Genomic DNA, 19672 nt, shown 5'->3' with positions numbered 1-19672 from the left:
CCCTTGGACTGCAAGGAGATCAAACCAGTCCATCCCAAAGGAATTCAACCCTGCATATTCATTGGAAGGTCGGATGATGAAGCTGAAGCTCCAATACTTTGGTCACCTGATGTGGAGAGCCAACTCATTGGAAAAGACCCTGATGCTGGGAAAAACTGAAGGCAGGAGGAGAAGAGGGTGACAGAGGATGAGATGGTTGGATGGCATCACCAACTCAATGGACATGAGTTTGAGCAAACTCTGGGAGATAGTGAAGGACAGGGAGGCCTGGCGTGCTGCAGTTCATGTAGTCGCAGAGTCGGATACGACTTAGTGATTGAACAACAGTATCATTGAGGGGGCTTCTCTGGTGGCTCCGTGGTAGAGATCCCACCTGCCAATGCAGGAGACATGGGTTCAAGCCCTGGGTGAGGAAGATCCCTTGGAGGAGGAAATGGCAACGCACTCCAGTATTCTTACCTGGGAAATTTCCATGGACAGAGGAATCTGGGGCTCTACAGTCCTTCGGGTCTCAAAAGAGACAGACATGACTCAGCGGTTAAACAACATCGTTGAGATTCCATGTAAGAGTCCAGCTGCATCAAGAGTTTGGCTACAAAAACAAAAACCACTGGATGGGATGACCTAGAAGATTTCTTCTTGCTTCAACTTCAGAGCCACACCATACCCACTCCCCCTACCACTCCAAGTCATCTTGCATTGGGGCTCTCCAGAGAAGCAGAACTAACAGGATGGACAGGTAGGTAGACAGACAGATAGATATTTATTGTCAAGAACTGGCTCACATGATTGTAGAGACTTGGCAAGTCCAAAATCTGCAGGGCAGACAGTTGGGTTGGAGACCCAGGGGAGAGTTATCATTCAAGTCTAAAAACTGGCAGAATTCCTTCTTTTTGGGGAGATCAATCTCTGCCTTTCAAGCCTTCAACTGATTGGATGAGGCCCACCCACATTATGGCTGGTAATGTGCTTCACTCACAATCTACCGAAAGTTGACAACTGATATAAACCATCACACACCTCCAGGCCAGGCCACAAAAATAAGCGAGGCAGGGAAGAGCTGTGAGGCCCGGTGGGCAGCTGGGCAGGTTTCTGCCAGCTGGGGAAGGAGCAGAGGCCTGCTGGGCACACAGGCGTTTTATCGCCGAGGTCAGGTGCACACCGAGGCTCTGTGCTCATTTTCCGACCCGAGGCCAGGAGGAAAAGGCCATTTAGATCCCAACAATGTTGGCTTCCTGTGTTCCCAAGAGGCAGGAAGCCACCCCAGGACAGAGTCCAGGCCGCCCAGCGAGGCAGGAGTCAGCCAAGGGCTGGGGTTGGGGTGCTCCACCCCACAGGTGACCTACAGACCCCTCCCCATTCCGAGGCTTTTGGCTCCATCTCAGGCTCTGTTGTGAAGGGGCAGTGTTGACACCCTCTGGCCGAGATGGGGCTTCTGGGCTCCATGGAGCTTTGGTTTGACAGGGTCCCTCCCCAGAGGTCCTCAACTTGCAGGGTCCCTGGCCTTCTGTGGGTGTGCTCAGGTGGCGGTGATCCTGAGATGTGTGTCCAGGGAGGTCTCGGGTATCTGAGGGATGCTAGGAGGGGGAGCTTGGAGTTCTCCTGCCGTCATTCCCCTGGAACAGGGGTCAGAGATGCAGGGGACTTTGGCGGTAAAGCAGGCAAGTGAGTGTGGACAGAAGGCCATGGTGGGGGCCCCAAGGATCCAGAGAGAGCTGCTCAGTTGCATGGCACTCCAGCTGAGAGAAGAAGCCTTTGTATTTTAAACACTGAGCCAGTTATTGAAGACAAGGGCCCAGGCCCAGTCTTCCCTGGAGGCTGCTAGTTGGCTGTCTTATATTCTGAGCAGGAGTCAGAGACTCAGAGGTGGGAGTGACTTGCTTTGGGTCACATAGCTATAATAGCAGTCGGGGCTAGAACCCAGTTCTCCTGACTCAAGAGTTTTTCCATATAATATCACAAAGGTGATGGAGATGCTGCTGGTACAACTAACCCTTATAGAGAACATCCTCTGGGCTGGCCAGGTATATTAACTTATCTAGTTCTCACAACAACTCTGTGAGGTCGATGCTTTTATTACCCCCATTTTAGAAATGAGGAGATGAAGGCTCAGAGTGGTGAAGTAACTTGTCCCAGATCACAGAGCTGGTGCATGACCTGCATCCGAGCTGAGAGTCAGTCTACATGCAGCCAGGTAGGAAAGTGGGTAGATAGAAAGCAGGACCCATGGGGGAGTAGGTGGGGATTAATCAGCTCCTTCAGTGCTCCCAGCCTTAGCCAGGCTTGACCGTAGGTGGTGTTTGCCCTGAAGCACTTAGGAAGACTGACTGCGGCCCCACCTGCCTTCTCCCAGCAGGGGGTGGAGCTGAAGCATGAAGCTCCCTGATCACTTGCATGTTTTCCGTTGCTTTAGAATGTCAGCTCTGGTCCCAAGGGTATAGGCTGCAGAGAATCTGTCCAGTTTGAAATTTACTCCACATTTATTGAGCCTCATCTATGCCAGACCCAGTACTAGGGGAAGGGGCAGGACACAAAGCTACAGAGTTGAACAGGACCTCCCTTTCTGTCTTAAAACAGTTGAATATGGGGGAGAACAAATAATAAAGGAATGCTTAGTCCTCCAGGGTGCTAAGAGCTTTGTTGTGGGTTGAGGATTCTTGGAGCACAGAGGAGAGAGAGACCATCTTTGAATGCTTTTGTCATCCAGGGTGAGCATTTCGAACTGGGCCTTGAAGGATGTATAGGAGTTCACCATTCCAGACATAAGCCTTGTAGACTCAGAGTCTGTGGAGTTTGATGTGGCAGGGGCAGATCCCTTTATGGGCAGTGGCTGGAGGTGGAGGCAAGATGTGGGCTTAATAAGTGTGTTGAGCTGGACAGAGGGTTCTAAGCAGGGATGTGATATGATCAGTTTGTTCCTTGAGATGGCCTGTGACTCTGTGAATTGAAGGGAGACAGGGCTGGTGGGGAGATGTGGCCCAGAGAAGGATAATTGGTCTGAACTGGTACAGTGGTAGAAGAGAAGGGTTGAGACTCAGCAGCCTCTTTGGATGACTAACTGCTTGTTAAGGTAATGAAAGGGAAGAAGGGATTACAGAGAGGAATATACAGATATTCAGGGAGCAAGGAAGGACCCAAAGGATGGCCTCCAGTATTAGTTCTCAGCATCAGCCTTTGGCCTCTTGCTTTCTGAAGGATCCTGTGCTCTGGTATCTGTATTAGTTAGCTGTAGCTCAGTAACAAATTACCCTAAATCTTGGCGGTTTACATCAAATACAAAATTATTCTCTCGCGTAGATTCTGTGGGTCAGGGATTCACGAGTAGGGCCTCACCCACATACCTGGGTGGTTTGGACTTGGGTGTCTCATAAAGTTACTGTCAAGATAGCTGGGGCTGTAGTCATTAGAGGGCCTGATGGAGTAAAGGTCCACTTCCAAGGTGGTTCAGTTGTGTGCTAGTCAACTTGGTGCTGGCTGGCAGCAGGAGGCCTCAGTTGTTCCCCACACAGCAGCCCCACTGGGCTGCCTGAGTGTCCTCATGACACAGTAACCGGCTTCCCCAAGAGTGAGCAATCCAGGAGACAAAGGCTGATAACTTAGCCTCAGAGGTTATCCACCATCTTTTCTAGAATATACGATTGGTCCATAAACCAGTTCATCGTGTGAGGGGACTGCAGAAGGGTGTGCTTACTGGGAGGTGATTCACACTGGGGCCACCTTGGAGGCTGCCTGCTGTGGTTTCCCTTTCTGTGACCCATTTGAACGCGTCATTGATCCGAGAAGTGAGAAGCCAGCTGATCAGCATATTTCAAATTACAGCAGGAGGGATGCAAGTTGGAGAGCAGGAATACTGCCCTGTGGGAGAATACCGGAGACCGGTGACCAAGATTGTACAGGAGCCTTCCCTGGAGGGGGCTCGGGGCAAGAGGATTTCCTTGGGTTTGGGAGCAGGTGCTTCTTTAAAGGCATAACAATTCATCTGCCGGGGTTTGGCCACACTGGGCCTGCCTGGAACCTGCCACTTGAATTCCGTTTGCCAAGCTTTTGTCTTTTGAGCTGGGGGCTGGGGAGGTATTTCTTTGCTCCCCACTGTAGAGCTTTCAAGGACAAGCTCTTTGCATTCCAGCACGTAGGGAGCACTCAGCACATTGTACTGCAATTGCCCAACGATTTCCCCATCTGCCCTCCATTCAAGGGCATTTACTGAGTGTCTGCCCACTGTGTGACGGGCAGGGCTGCCCTGTATAGTCATGCAGGCTGCTCAGTGCCAAGGGCACTCTCAGGGCCAAGAGAGTCCTGGAATTAGTCTGTGCCTTGTTCACCAAGCCATGCATCCAGGTACAGGGCTGGGCCCACCTGGAGAAAGGACATCTTGGTGCCATTCCCACAAAGACAAGGTAGTCAGTGTCCCAGGGGCCGGTCTGCCCAGAGGGCGGGACTTTTTCTGAAAGATGTTGTTTGGCACCGTGTGCTTGTAGCGCACACTGATCTAGCTGCTGGGGATACAGTGTGAACAAGACAGACACGTTCCCTGCCCTCATCAGTCTAGTGTGGGGAGATGTACTATATATAGGTAGGCAGGAATTTCCCAGGATGACTTCAGATTGTGAGCTGTGCTAAGAGGATTTTTATCAGGGTGCTGCTAAGAAAGAATAACAGGGAGCCTACTGTAATTTGAGTGGTCATGAAAAAGACTCTGGAAGAGGTAGCTTTCAGTGGATTCTAGAAGTAGAAGATGGATGTGGATCGGTGAACAATGGAGAGCTGGGGTGAGGGAGAGCCTTCCAGGCAGTGAGAACAGCAAGAGCAAAGGCCCTGAGGTACGAAACAGCTTGATGCACGCTGTGAATGTCAGGAGTATGAAGTCTGATGCTGGAAGAAGATGGAGTCCTGGCTCTCACTGTGCTCCCGGTGTCTAGACTGGGCTTGGGAGGCCTGGAGTGGACCCTTAGGGATGCCGTAAAAAAATGTAATCTATTATTTTTGGCTGTTCTGGGTCTTCACTGCTGCACAGGCTTTCCTCTAATTGTGGCGAGCAGGGGCCATTCTTCATTGCGGCGTGCAGGCTTCTCATTGCAGAGGCTTCTCTTGTGGAGCACAGGCTCTAGGGCACTTGGGCTTCAGCAGCTGTGGCTGTAAAGTGCAGGCTCAGTTGTGGCACACAGGCTTAGATGCCTGAGGCATGTGCGATCTTCCTGGATCATGGGTTGAACCTGTGTCTCCTGCATTGGCAGGCGAATTCTTTACCACTGAGCCCATCAGGGTAGCCCTTGAGTTCATGCTCAGTTGCTCAGTCATGTCTGACCCTTTGCGACAACAGGGACTGCAGTCCTCCAGGTTCCTCTGTCCATGGGATTCTCCAGGCAAGAATACTGGAGTGGGTTGTCATTTCCTTTTCCAGGGGAATCTTCCCAACCCAGGGATTGAACCCACATCTCTTGTGTCTCCTGCATAGGCAGGCAGATTCTTTACCACTGAGCCACCTGGGAAGCCTGGGGAGGGAAGCCCTACGGAATGCCTTTTTGATTGACTATGAGACACTGTAGGGAGGGTTATGGCTCAGGAAAAGACTAAGTTTTGGGTGGGGATGATTAAATGGGTGTGTGTGTTAGTTGCTCAGTCATATCTGACTCTTGGACTGTAGACTCAGGACCCCATAAACTCTAGCCCACCAGGCTCCCCTGTGTGGAATTTCCCAGTCGTGAATACTGGAGTGGATTGCCATTTCCTTCTCCAGGAGACCTTCCCAACCCAGGAATTGAACCCAGGTCTTCTGCATTGCAGGTAGACGCTTTACCATGTGAGCCACCAGGGAAGCCCGATTAAATGGGGGTGCACATAAATTCCAGGGGAGATCTTCAGTCAGGTCAATGCAGCAAGCATTTATTAAGCCTCTACTCTGTACTAGGCACCACAGTGCCTAGTACGTATGTGTGTGTGTACGTGTTTAAGAGAGAGAGAGACAGAGAGGGAGAGACAGAGAGGGAGAGACAGAGAGGGACAGAGAGGGAGAGACAGAGAGGAAGAGAGAGAGGAGGTCTGCAGCACGCCAGGCTTCCCTGTCCTTCACTATCTCCCGGAGTTTGCTCAAATTCATATCCATTGAATCATTATTCTTGAAGACCTGGCATTTGACTAGCAGAGGAAGAGGAGAGCTCCTTGTGTCAGGAGGCACTGGCCCAGTGGACACCTGCCTGGCTGGAAGGGCCTTCAAAGCTTAGGCCACATGGCCTGAGGCTTTCTCAATTCCACATTCCAAGGCCAGGAAAGGAGGCTCGGGGATGGGAATGGGAACGCTGCTGGTGTCAGAGTGGAAACACCCTCCGGAGGGGGTTGCCGCCTGGGGTGGTGACGGTGGGACACTGAGAGAAGCGGAAAGGCTAGAAGGATGGGAATGACTTGACTTGGGTGGCCGGGGGTGGAGAAGTCCCCGAGCTGGATTGTGTGACTGGTGGGGTCAGGAAAGCTTTGCTCAGCACTGGCTGAGTCACAGGCCTGAGCTGTGGCCAGAACTGGGTTCTGGGAGAACAAGGTCTGGCCAAGGTCACATCGCAGACTCCGCCCAGTGTCCTCCAGCTTCTGCCCCCAACCCCTACTACCGCAGACAGACCAGAAGCTTTCATGTGGGGAGCCGTGGAGGCTTTATTGACAGCTCTGGGCCTTCATGTGTGCCTCGGTCTCCCCTCTGCACTTCGCTGGGGGTCTGTTTGGCTTGAGGTTGGAAAGGGGCGGGTTACTATAGATTCGGGCTTCTTTGGTGGCTCAGCGGTGAAGAATCCACCTGCCAATACAGGAGTCCTGGGTTTGATCCCTGGATTGGGAAGATCCCCTGGAGAAGGAAGTGGCAACCCATTCCAGTATTCTTGCCTAGGAAACCCCATGGATAGAGGAGCCTGGCAGGCTGCAGTCCGTGAGGTTGCAAAGAGTTGGATGCGACTTAGCGACTAAACAACAACAACAAAACTATAGATCCAGGAGGAAAGGCAGCTGACTGAGGCCAGGGCTGCGAGGATCTGGGGTCAGGGTGGCCCCTGGCTCCATGGCCCAGCTGCCTTTGCAGGCCTAAGCGCGTGCAGCAGCTCAGCTCAGGAGACCCCTCACCCCCGTCTCTGGGACCTGGTGGGAGGGGACTACCAAATCCTGGGTGGAGGGCCCTGGGGGTAGGGCGGGCAGGGCTGGGACATTCCAGGCTGAGGGAACCCCACAGGAAATTTGATTCCAACTTCTGGTAGTGGGAGGGCAGAGCAAGTCCTGTGTGTGTGTGTGTGTGTGTGTGTGTGTGTGTGCATGTATGTGTGAGTGTGTGTGTGTCTGTGTTTCAACTCACGTGTGTTTTCTCATAAACTTTTTGAGTTTGTGTCCACAGTCTGAGCCTGTACTCTGAGGGTCTCCCATGAAATTGTGTGTGGCTTGCCAGTGGGTGTGTGAGGCTGGCTGTGTGTGCTGCGTGTGCACGTAAGCTGAGTGTCCCTGTGTAAGTGGTTATTGGTGTCTGTGGGTGTCAGTGTGTATGTGTGCGTGCACAGGCCCTCTCCCGGACCGCGATTTGGGTCTGTGTGTCTCTCTTTGCCGGAATGAGAGTGATGTGGTTCTGGGGTGCCGCCGGCTGCCTCGTGTGTAAGGGGAGACGGTCCTCTTATTCCTGGCTCGGCGGGCAAGGGGCCTGGGTCCAGACTGGGTCGGCCAGGACCCAGCCACAGAGTGGGTCCCCTCGTCACCCGCTGCTCCTCCCAACTTCCCGCGCCCGCCCGAGGGGCTCTAGGCGACGGGGGCCTCGCCGCCTCCTGGGCCGCGGGTCCGCAGTCCCGGGCGTTCCCGCCCCGCAGGCCCCGGGGAGCCGCGGCAGCCCCCCGCCCCCTCCTCTCTCCGTTCCTCTTTCCCTCCGTCCCTCCTTCCCTCCCGAGCGCGGGTTACGGGCGGGGGTGGGAGGAGATTTCGCCGGAGTTTCCATTTCATACCTCGCGGCTAAACTTTCTTTCTGTGTCTCGCCTTCTTGCAGTCTGCAGCTTCTCCTGTCATCGGAAATGCCAGGCCAAGGTAAGGGGGCTGCGGGCCGCCGGGTCCCGCGGGGGACTGGAGGGCCGGACGGGCTTGGGGTCCCGGGACTGGAGTGGGGGCGCCGGCGGGCCGGGGGCGGTGCCCCGATCGTCCCCTCCTTCTCTCTTTGTTTATGCAAAGCTCCTGGGCCCCTGAGCGGACTCAGGTCAAGGTGAAGGCGAGGACTGGGGGCGGGGGGCTGCGAGCGGGGGATGGGGGCTCGATGCGCAGGCTCGGCGGCTGCTGGGGGTGGCTGGCGGAGACCGAGCTCCGGGGTCAGGGCCTTTGAAGGTATTTCCCCTTAGTTCTCCAGGGGGTGGGGGTATGGAGGGGCAGAGGGATGCTTTACAATCTACCCGTGGGCCGCGCGTGGAGCTCTAGTCGGCCGGATTTGGCGGGATGGGGGTCACAGCCACAAGACCCCGAGGGCGGGAGCAGGGGATAGGTAGGGGGAAGAGGGGTGAGGTGGAAAAAGGTCAGAGCTCAGGGTCGAGACCTCTGGGCCCGGAACCTCCTGAGCGACCATCCTACTCCTTATTGGCGGGGTCCCACTTTTCGTCCTCGGTTTCCTCATCAATGTTTCCTGGCTGGTCTTGGGGGAGAGGAAAACCAGAGGCAGGGAGACCAGAGGGTTTGCTGGTTCCTGATTGGCCGAACTGGCTGATCCCTGGGTTGGCTGTATCCTCTCAGGCCCTGGCAGAAGGGTGATGGATCACCCGTGGCAGCCTTTTGGAGTCATGTGGGTGGGGGTGACACCAGGATGGATTATGATGGATTAGTTGGGAAGGAAATTGTTCTGTCAGATGCGCTCAGCTTTCTGGAGCTGGAAATGCCCTGCCTTAACTTTCATAGGCAGCCTGTCTGCGTGCCTTCCTCCGTTATTGTTAATATCGTCCCTGCCCTGTAACCCCTCCCTTTGCCATTCACCCTTGCTCTTTCAGGAAGGAGTTCAGGGAATGGGAGGAGGAGGAAGGATGCTTCAAAAAGGAACTTTGAGCAGTGGAAGCCCAGCAGAGCATCTTCTGCTCTGCTTCTTATTAGCTGGGTAAACTTCTTTGAGCCTCTGTTTCATTTCTAAGGATGTGGGAATAAGAAAAGGCTATTATGAGGATGAGATGGGATAGTATGTGTGATGCCCAGCGCAGTTCCTGAGACACAACAGGTGCTCAAAACATAGCAGGTAATTGATGATTATCAGTTGGTAGCTCTGAGGGCCGAGGGTTACCTTGTAGAAAGGTGACACTTGTAGGCCTTGTAGACCCAGCAGGTCTCTCCTAGAGGGGACCCACTTCCTCCTGAGTGGCTTTTGCTCAGGCCTTGCTGAGGGCTGTGTCCTCTTCATCTGGAAACTCCAGGTTGGAGCGCTCTCCCAGCACAGGTGTCAAAGGCCTGGCTTGTTCCTGCCATCTGGATGGTTTCTGCTTCTTCTGTTGTCTTCTGCTTTTCTGACCCCCTCAGCCTTTTCTTCTCCAGTGGGGGAGTGAGTTTCTGCTTCTCCTTCCATCTCCTTCCTTGATCTCTTCATTTAGAGCAGAGTTTTTCCACTCTTAAGCCCAGAACTTTCTGGTGTTCTTGCTCCTCCCCAGTATGCCCCCTCCTTCCTGCACTTGTTTCTCTCAATGATAGTGGACATTTACAGTGCTGTAAGCCTTAGAAAGCACTTCAATGCATTATCGATTCTATTCTTTTCATTCTCTCAGAGGATAAAACAGGCTGAAAGATCCTGTGGTTTTACAAATAAGGAAACTGAGGCACCCAAAGGTTGAATGACTTTCCCAAGGTCTCCCGGTATAATCCCTCACCCACTTCTGTCCCTGGGCCCTTGTACTTCCTTCCAAATGTCCCCTCCTTGCCTATGGGCAGACATTCCTTGTCCCTTAGCTGCCCCTCCCTCTTTGCCGTCCATCTCTTGCAGTCGTGGATGCTGTCAGAGAGGAGGAGGGAATGAATGCACGGTGAAGGGTCTGAGCAGGCTAATGGTGGTGGCTGGGGGGTGGGGAGAGAGTGTTCTGGAGAGGCTGAGAAGTGTGATAGAAGATGGCTCCTTGTTGTACAGCTGCCTCCTGTGTGGAGGCAGAGGGATGACAAAGATGACTTCTGGGGGTGGTGCGCAGCCTGCTTGGCACTTCTCATATATGCTGGGAGGCAGAATATACCAGGCTGCAGCAGCCCTGCTCTGCCCAGCCAAAGAGGCCAACGTGGAGGGGAGAGGTGGATTGCCAGGGCAGCAGCTGGATGGATGGACAGATGGGCCTTTTTGTAGGATTTTCCTCTGTAGGAAATGGGACCCACTGGTGCTGTGAGCTCCACCCAGCTGGCAAGCCTCTCCCCTAAAACCACAGTTCTTACTACCGCCCTGCTGTTTCCTTTTGCTGGGAAAGGGTGATGTGAGTCCCAGAACATACAGGAGAGCTCTGTACTCCAGCTTTTATAACCAGATCAACTTGGAGGTCATCTCATCCATCCCCCTGCCTCTAGACAGGATTCATTAAATCAGTGTTTTTTGAGCTCCTTCCATGTGCCAGACATTGTTGTAGGTGAACAAGACCAAGAAAGCCTTTGCCCTCATGGGACTGACATTCGAACATGGGAGACAGATGCAACCAAGTTATGAAGGAAATGAGCTAGAGCGGAGGTTAGAGGATGATTAGGCTGAGTGGCCCAGGGAAACTCCTCCAAGGGAGTGTTGTGTGAGGTGAGACCCAAATGATGCTACATGATGATTTGAGAGATGGAAAGAGCCAGTACAAGGTTCCAGAGGTGAGCTGAGCTTGTCACACTTCAAAGAGGGCTGTGTAGAGTATAGAGAGCGCTGGAGAGGAGAGAGTGCTGGAGGGTTTTGAGCAGCAAAGACATAAGCCGCGCTTCACTTGAAGAAGGCCATTCTCACCTTGAGCAGGCAAAAGGGCAAGAGCAGGGAGATGGGCCAAGAGGCGGCTGACGTTGCCCACGTGAGAGTGGCTGGCGGTGTAGTCCCTGGTGCTTGCAGGAAATACGGTGAGAATGGACCAGACCTGGGATGCATGGTGGGCCAGAGCCCAGAGCCTGGCTGTTAGAGGGGATGTTGGGTGTGAGAGACAGAATGGGATGACGCCCAGGTTTTTGGCCGGAGTCACTGGGTACACGTGGTTCCATTTACTGAGATAGATGAAGTATATGAGAAACTTCCAGCGAAGAGGATGCCGGGATGTCTGCTTTGTTGGGTCTCTTGTTTCACAGTTTCTTTCCTACGCACTGGGGAATTCTTGCTGACGTCGATCCTCCTCTGTCCTCTCAAATTTAGCTCAGTCTGGCCACCCCTCTAGTAAGTGGCTGGCTCTGGATACCTAAACAGTCTTTCGCCCAGGCTGTTCCTGCAGCCTGAACCCAGGACTTCGAAAGGTGCCCTGTTATTTATAGTCACAATACAATGTAACAAGTTACCCTCAAATTTAGTAGCTTAAAGCAGTCAACACACAGTTTCTATGAGTCAGAAATTTGGGGGTGGCTCGCTGGGATTTGGTTCTAGCCTGGGGTCTCTCCTGGGGTGGCAGTCAAGATGCCAGCTGGTGCTATAGTTGTCTGAAGGCCTGATGGACTGGATCTGTTCCAGGATGGTTTACTCTTGTGGCTAACAAGTTAGGGCTGGCTTTTGGCAGGGGTTTTCAGTTTTTTGCCACACAGACATCTCCGTAGGACTGCTTGAGTATCCTCACAACATGGCAGTAGCTGCCTCAGAGTGAGTGAATCAAGAGCACAAGGCAGAAGCCCTGAGTCTTTTATATCCTAGCCTTGGAAGACGAACACCGTTTCTGCGATATGCTGTTAGTTAATGCAAGTCAGTCGCATTGAGAGAAACTTCCCTGGTGGCTCAGACGGTAAAGAATCCAATTGCAGTGCAGAAGACCGGGGTTTGATCCCTGGGTTGGGAAGATCCCCTAGAAAAGGGAATGGCTAACCACTCCAGTATTCTTGCCTGGAGAATTCCACGGACAGAGGAGCCTGGTGGGCTATAGTCCTTGGGATCACAAAGAGTTGGATACAACTGAGCAACTACTACTTTAGCCCCACTGAGTATGGGAAGGGCCTTGGAGACAAGAATCATTGAGACCATTTGGAGGCTGACTTCCACAGATTTCCAGGAAGAGAGCAAAACTAATCTGGCTTTTGGAAGGTCTCAAGAGTGGTGGAAAGGGCAAGACATAGAATTAGACTTACCTGGATTTGAACTCTGCCTCTGCTGCCTCCCAGCTGTGTCAGCTGGGTTATAGAGGATTAAGTGTCCATTGCCACTTAGTAGGCATCTTCTCTTTTCTTGGAACCATAGGCAAAAATAGAAAAAAGCCCGCATAGTCTGTGCCTCATTCTTTGCAAATTGGAGCTGCTTGAGAGGAAATGCTGGTAGAGGGGCCCTAGTGCTCTGATGTAGACTGAGCTGTTTATTGCACTTAGAACTGTTGAGAGATATGTTGCGCCCTCAACTTCTAGAATAGTGCCTGTCTGGTAGTAGAGGTTCCATGAAGAAATAAAGGAGTGGAATAAAGGAATGTTGAGAAACAAGAAGTTCCTATGTAGGGAGAGGCTGAGGGGATGGATGAAAGCAGAAAAGAAGGAGCAGAAAAACCATTTTAAAACCCCTTCAAAATGCTTTCCTACCACTTGACGCAAAGATGCTCCAAATAAAGAATTCCCTGGTGGCCCAGTGGTTAGGACTTGGTGTTTTCACTGCGTGGGCCCGGGTTTGATGTCTGATTGGGAACTAAGATCCTACAAGCTGTATGGTGCAGCCATTAGAAGAGAGAGAGAGGAAAAAAAAGATGCACCAAATAATAAATCTAGTCATTTACATTTTCTAGTTGGGATACAACTCACATATCATCAACCGATAAATTTGTACATGTTTATGAACCAGATCAAGAGCTAGAACATTTCTAGCACCCCAGAAGCAGTCCTTATGCCCCCCTCCAATCAGTATCCCCCAAAGGTAATTGCTTGTCTTACTTATAACATCAGAGATTAGTTTTGCCTGTTTATGAACTTCATATAGATTGAATTATGCAGTATGTTTACTTTTGTGTCTGGCTTATTTCACTCAGCATTATGTCCGGGAGGCTCATTTGTGTTCTAGTGAGTTGTGGTGGTTCATTCTTTTTTTATTGCTATGTTGTATTCCAGTGGGTGAATAAACCACAATTTATTTATCCATTCCATTGTGTATTGCCTTTTGGGTTATCTCCAATTTGGAGCTATAATGAACAGACCTACTATGAACATTTAATCACCTGTATCTACACTGAACTTTGTAATACACAAAACATTTTCCCTCACCCTCTCAGGCCTAAGAGGTGGGCAGGGCTCATGGGAGCCCCGTTTTATAGATCTGTTGTTGAGGCTCAGAGAGGGTCTTGGCTAAGGGCACCTTGATGCCAGTAGCTTTCTGGTACTGCCCTGGGAAAAATGGGTGGGAAGCAGGTGAGAAGGGAAGTGAGTTGAGAGCGATCCAGAGAAATGGTGACAAATAGAGACGGGCTGATTCAGGCACTGGCATTTCGTTGTGGTTCCTGGAAGCCCCACTCTCTAGCTGCCCTTCCAAATCTCTTTTTAAAAAAAGCTAGTTCCATTAAAAAAGAGTATTTAGTTTTGGCTTTGCAGCATCTTAGTTGGGGGTCTAAGTTTCAGTCTGGGGTTAGTTGCTCTGTGGCATGTGGAATCTTCGTTTCCAGACCAGGGATCGAACAAATTCCCTGGTCCTGCCTAGACCCCCCAGACTCCCTGCGCCGCCCCACTCCCCGCCTCCCTGCCGCATAAATTTCTCCAGGGGAGCAAATTGTGAGTTTCCTTTAGTCCCCACCCTTAAGTCTCATAGGGGTCCTCATCTTTCCCCATTGTTTCTCTCAGTTGAGGATTTAAAATGAATGGCCCAGGATTTGTCTTCCACTTTTATTTGAGCACATGCACAGTGTGTATATACACAGTAGATTTTCTTCTGTTTTGCTTTTCTCCTCACTCGCCTGCTGTAGGGTTCCACAGTCTCCAGATACATTCGTTCATTTATGTATTTGTTGAATATTTTAAAGGAGATTTTACATTTTCGGTTGGTTTTATTTTTGTCATTTTTAACATAGTTTGTCTTTTAAAAATTTATTTTTGAAATATTAGTGTACAGTATACAATGTTGTGTTAGTTTCTGCTGTATAACAGCTATATGTATACGTATATCCCCTCCCTCTTGAGCCTCTCTCCCATCCGCCCCGCTCTTCTAGGTCATCACAGAGCACCCAGCTGAGCTCCTTGTACTATACAGCAGCTTCCCACTAGCTATCTGTTTTACACATGGTGGTGTGTGTATTGACATACATACTCTCCCAATTCGTCCCACCCTCCCCTTCCCACCGGGCTGGTTGGAGATTTACAGAAAAGTTGCAAAGATAACACAGAGTTCCTGTGCAGCCCACACCCAGGTTCCCCTGATCCGGATACAGTGTTTGAGAAAGCCTCTTTTTACTCCTGATTTGCCCCCTTGTTTTGAAATAGCAATTTTAGCAGACAAGGGTGGCTCCTTCCAGCAAAATGCTGGTTGTCCATTCCGGGTCTGATAAGAGTTCAAAGAGCCAGGTAGCTGCAGAGCAGGCAAATTGCTGGGACCCACACCTCAGCCTCCAGGCAGTCCCTTCTCACCTCGCTTCCTTTACCTTCTCCTACCCTTGGGCTTCCCTGGTGGCTCAGATGGTAAAAGCGTCTGCCTACAATGCGGGAGACCTGAGTTTGATCCCTGGGTCAGGAAGATCCCTGGAGAAGGAAATGGCAACCCACTCCAGTACTCTTGCCTGGAAAATCCCATGGATGGAGGAGCCTGATAGGCTACAGTCCATGGGGTCGCAAAGAGTCAGACACGACTGAGCCACTTCCCTTCACCCTTGGGGTTCCTTGGTGGCTCAGTGGTAAAGAATCTGCCTCCCAGTGCAGGAGACCCTGGTTTGATCCCTGGGTTGGAAATGGCCACCCATTCTAGTATTCTTGCCTGGGAAATCCCACAAACAGGAGTCTGGCGGGCGGCAGCTCATGGGGTCGCATAGAGTTGGATACAACTGAGCAACTAATCAACAACAACGATAACACCCTCTTCCCAGGCCTGGCTCTTCGTTTCCCTCTGCACCAGGGGCATGAAGGGAGGAGGCTGCAGCAATGACTTGGTCCCCTCCCCTATACCAGAGGGGTTTAAATCCCATCCTTTAAGCTTGAAAGGAAAGGAAATCCTATAATTAACCCCCATCTTTCAGTCACATTATTCAATCACATTACATAGCACCTTTCCTGCTCTCTCATAAACACACCTGCAGCCTCCCTGCGCAGTTGTTGGAGACTTGCTGTGTTTTCCTGCTACTGAGATAGCAGGGTAGCAGGAGGAGGTTCGTGGCTCTAAGACCCATCGACTGCTCTGAGTGCAGTGAGTGTTTTGGACTTGGAGACAGACTGTTGAGTTTAAATGTCTTCTACATTAACAACTGTCTGTGTGACCCTGTCAAGGGTTTTAACCTCTCTGAGCTCCAGTTTCCTCATTTGTAACATAGATTATAATAGGACCTGTCTCGTAGGCCTCTGTGATATCCCAACTAAAATGCCAAGCTCAAAATAAGTGGTCAAAATGTTGCTGATATTTATTTTGTGTTCTTCTTGCTGTCTTCTAACTCTGTTGTTGTTTTGTAGCTAAATCGTGTCTGACTCTTTGCAACCCCATGGACTGTAGGCAGCCCCCCTTCCCAGGCTTCTCTGTCCATGAGATTTCCCAGGCAAGAATACTGGAGTGGGTTGCCATTTCCTTCTCCAGGGGATCTTCCTGGCCCTGGGATCAAACCCCGTCTCTTGCATTAGCAGGTGAATTCTTTACCATTGTGCCACCTGGGAAGCAGAGAGTGAATTCCCTGGTGGTCCAGGGATTAGAACTCTAGGCTTCCACTGCAAGGGCAGAAAAAAAAGGTGGGGAGAATTTGAGGGACCAACCAAGGTTGCTCAGGGTACTGATGTCAGGCAAGACTAGATGCTGACGTGTTTGGCTTCTCTTTTCCCTCTCCACTGTCAAGGAAGAATGAGGAAACAGATGTCAGGGAATATAATTTGTCTTTTGCTTGCTTGCTTGCCTCAGGGCACCGAGACCTGTAGTCGTGGTTCCAGATCTTGTCTGTACTTGAGAATCACTGGGGTGCTTTAAAGATAGTGCTACCTGGGTCCTCCTCCCCAGGGAATCTGATTTAATTGGTCTGGGGCATGATCCAGGCATTAGTATTTTTGAAAGTAGCCACCAGAGTTGGGAGTGTAAAATGGTGCAACCATTCTGGAAAGCTGTTGACCATTCCCTCAAAAGTTAAACATGCATTTGCCTTATAACCCAGCAATTCCACTCCAAGATATTTGCCCAAGAGAAATGAAAACATGTCCCTTGCACAGAAATTCTTAGCAGCTTTATTCATAATAGTCCCAAAGTGGAAAAACTCAGTTAGTCAACAACAGCCGAATGGACAAATTGTGACGTAAAGTTCCCATGGAATACTACTCGGTAATAAAGATGAATGAACTCTTGTTACTCACAGCATCGCTGATGAATCTCAAAAACACTGGGCTTAGTGAAAGAAGCCAGACACAAATGGAACAAATGGTTCCATTTTTATGAAATTCTTGAGAAGGCAAAACTCTCATGACAAAAAGCAGAGTAGTACTTGTCTGGATCTGGGGGGTGGTGGGAAGATTGTTTCCAAAAGCGTGTGAGGGAACTTTTTTTTGGACGGTGTATAGATGTCCTTTATCTTGATTGTGGTGGCCGTGGTTACCCAGAGTATATATTTGTCAAATTCACCGAACTATATTCTTAAAAGGGATGCCTTTATTGTATATAAATTATGTCAATAAAGTTGATTTAAAAGTTTCCCAGCTGAGTCCACTTTGCAGCCAGTCTTGAGAATCGCTGCTCTGCTTTTGAAGACCCATTTCTGCCCTTGCTTTCTTGGTCAGCACCCAGCACAGTGCCAAGTGTATAACAGCGCTTTCAGCAGTCAAGGACCTCTCCTAGTCGTCTTTTTTTTTTTTTAAATAACGACTTTTTTGAGGTGTAATTCACATGCAATATAATTCATCCTTTTAGAATGTATAATTCAGTGGTGCTTTGTGTATTCAATGTTGCGCAGCCATCACCACAGTCAATATATCATCTTGAAAAGAAACTTCATACATTAATTTTTTAAAAAAATTTTGCTGAAGTATAGTTGATTTACAATGCTGTGTTGATTTCTGCTGTACAGCAAAGTGACTCCCTTATACATTTATATGCATCCTTTTTCATTTTCTTTTCCATTATGGTCTATCACAGGATACTGCGTATTGTTCCCTATGCCATGCAGTAAGAGCTTGTTGTTTGTCTAGTCTATATATGTGATTATAAATCTCATATATGTGCGTGCTTAGTCTCTCAGTCCTCTCCTGCTCTTTGCGACTCCATGGACTGCAGCCCACCAGGCTCTTCAGCCCATAGCATTCTCTAGGCAAGAATGCTGGAGTGGGTTGCCGTGGCCTCCTCCGGGGATCTTTCTAACCGAGGGAATCGAACCCAGGTCTCCTGCATTGCAGGTGAATTCTTTACCATCTGAGCCATCAGGGAAGTCCATGAATACTGGAGTGGGTAGTGTATCCCTTCTCCGTGGGATCTTCCAGACCCAGTAATCGAACTAGGGTCTCGTGCATGGTAGGTGGACTGTTCACCAGCTGAGCTGCCAGGAAAGCCTGTTCTATATATAACAGTTTGCATCTGCTGATCAAAGCTCCCAGCCCACCCCTCCCACTTGGCAAACGCAGGTCTGTTCTCTGTGTCCATGAGTCTGTTTCTGTTGCATAGATAAGTTCACCTGTATCACATTTTAGAGTCTACGTTTGTGATGTTGTCTATTTGTCTTTCTGTCTGACATTTCATGTGGTGTGGTAGTTTTCTAGGCCCATCATTGTTGCTGCAAATAGCATCACTTCATTCTTTGTATGGCTGAGTAGTATTCCAGTGTGTGTGTGTGTGTGTGTGTGTGTGTGTGTACATACACTGCATCTTCTTTGCCCGTTCATCTGTTGATGGACATTTAGGTTGTTTCCATATCTTAACTATTGTAATTCGTGCCGCTGTTAACACAGGGGTGCATGAAACTTTTTGAATTGGAGTTGAGTATATAGTGGGATTGCTGAATCATATATGGCAACTCTTTTTAGCTTTTTGAGGACCCTCCATACTGTTCTCCGTAGTGGCTGTTCCCACTTACAGTCCCGCCCATAGTGTAGGAGAGTTCCTTCTCCTCCATACCATCTCCAGCATTTGAGAAACCCCATACATTTTAACTGTCCCTCAATCCCTCTCCTTCCCACACCCTGGCCCCAGCCCTAAGCAACCACTAATCTGCTTTTTATCTCCACGTTATATCTCTATTCTGGAGATGTCATATAAATGGAATAGCAGAATGTATGTTCTTTAGGGCTGGCTTCTTTCACTTAACATAGTGTTTTCAAGGTATATCCTTTTTATGGCCTAATAATATTGCATTGTGTGAGTATACCACATTTTGTTTATCCCTTTATCAGTTGATGGACTTTGGGATTGTTTCCACATTTTGGTTATTGTGAATAATGTTGACATGAATATTCATGAACAAGTTTTCATGGGGATATATGTTTTCTTTAAAAAAATTATTTATTTTAATTGGAGGATAATTAGAATCTTATCATGGCTTTTGCCATACATCAACATGAATCGGCCCTAGGTATACATGTGTCCCCCCATCCTGAAGCCCCCTTCCACTTCCCTTCCCATCCCATCCCTCCAGGTTGTCACTGGACATATGTTTTCACTTCTCTTGGCTCTATCCATCTAGTTACCTCTACCTATGAGTGAAAATATGGGGTTCTGTTTTAACTCTACATTTAACTTTTTGAGGAACTGTCAGGCTGTTTTCCAAAGCAGCTAATATTAGTTTTCTAGGTCTGCTGTAGGAAAGCATCACAAACTGACTTAAAGCAACAGAAATTTCTTGTCTCACAGTTCTGGAGGCTTCAAAGTCTGAAATTGAGCCATATGCCTCTGAAAACTGTGGGGAGGAGCCTTCCTCGTGTCTTTGGGCGGGTTGCTGGCAATCTTTGATGTTGCTTGGGTTATAGATACTTAGCTTTGATCTTTATCTTCTCATGGTACTTTCTCTGTGTGTCTTCTTACCATCTTTTCTCTGTGCATGTCTGTCTCTGTGTCCACATTTTACAAGGACACCAGTCATATGGGATTAAGGCCCACCATAATGATCACATTTTAACTTGATGACCTCATTAAAGACTCTGCTTCCAAATAAGGTCACATCTGAGGGATGAGGAATTAGGACTTCAACATACCTCTTTTGGGGGTGGGTACACAACTTGATTTACAACACAGCTGCACCATTTTATATTTGCATCAACAGTGCATGAAGATTCCAACTTCTCTACGTCCTTGTGAATACTTATTTGACTTTTTGATTATAGCCGTCCTAGTAGATATGAAGTGATATCTCACTGTGGTTTTGATTTGACTTCCCTGATGATGAATGATGTTGAGTATTTTTTCATGTGCTTACTGGTCATGTGTTTATCTTTTTTTGAGAAA

General features: G+C 49.5%; 1 protein-coding gene across 3 annotated transcripts in view; it reads left to right on the top strand.

Moving 5' to 3' along the window:
• Positions 1–19672, top strand: part of TNS1 (tensin 1) — a 245106-nt gene that overhangs the window by 52667 nt on the left and 172767 nt on the right. For 2 of the 3 annotated variants that reach the window (XM_069578283.1, XM_069578284.1), the window contains exon 3: positions 8000–8037. In XM_069578283.1, coding sequence (XP_069434384.1) covers positions 8000–8037 — 38 coding nt within the window. Of the gene's footprint in view, positions 1–7260; positions 7702–7999; positions 8038–19672 lie in introns of those variants that run through there. The other variant, XM_069578285.1, reaches the window with a different exon arrangement.

Source organism: Ovis canadensis, chromosome 2, assembly GCF_042477335.2.
Source record: "Ovis canadensis isolate MfBH-ARS-UI-01 breed Bighorn chromosome 2, ARS-UI_OviCan_v2, whole genome shotgun sequence".
NCBI lineage: Eukaryota > Metazoa > Chordata > Mammalia > Artiodactyla > Bovidae > Ovis > Ovis canadensis.
The sequence above is the reverse complement of the archived record's forward strand: the minus strand, read 5'-3'. Positions and strand labels throughout refer to the sequence as shown.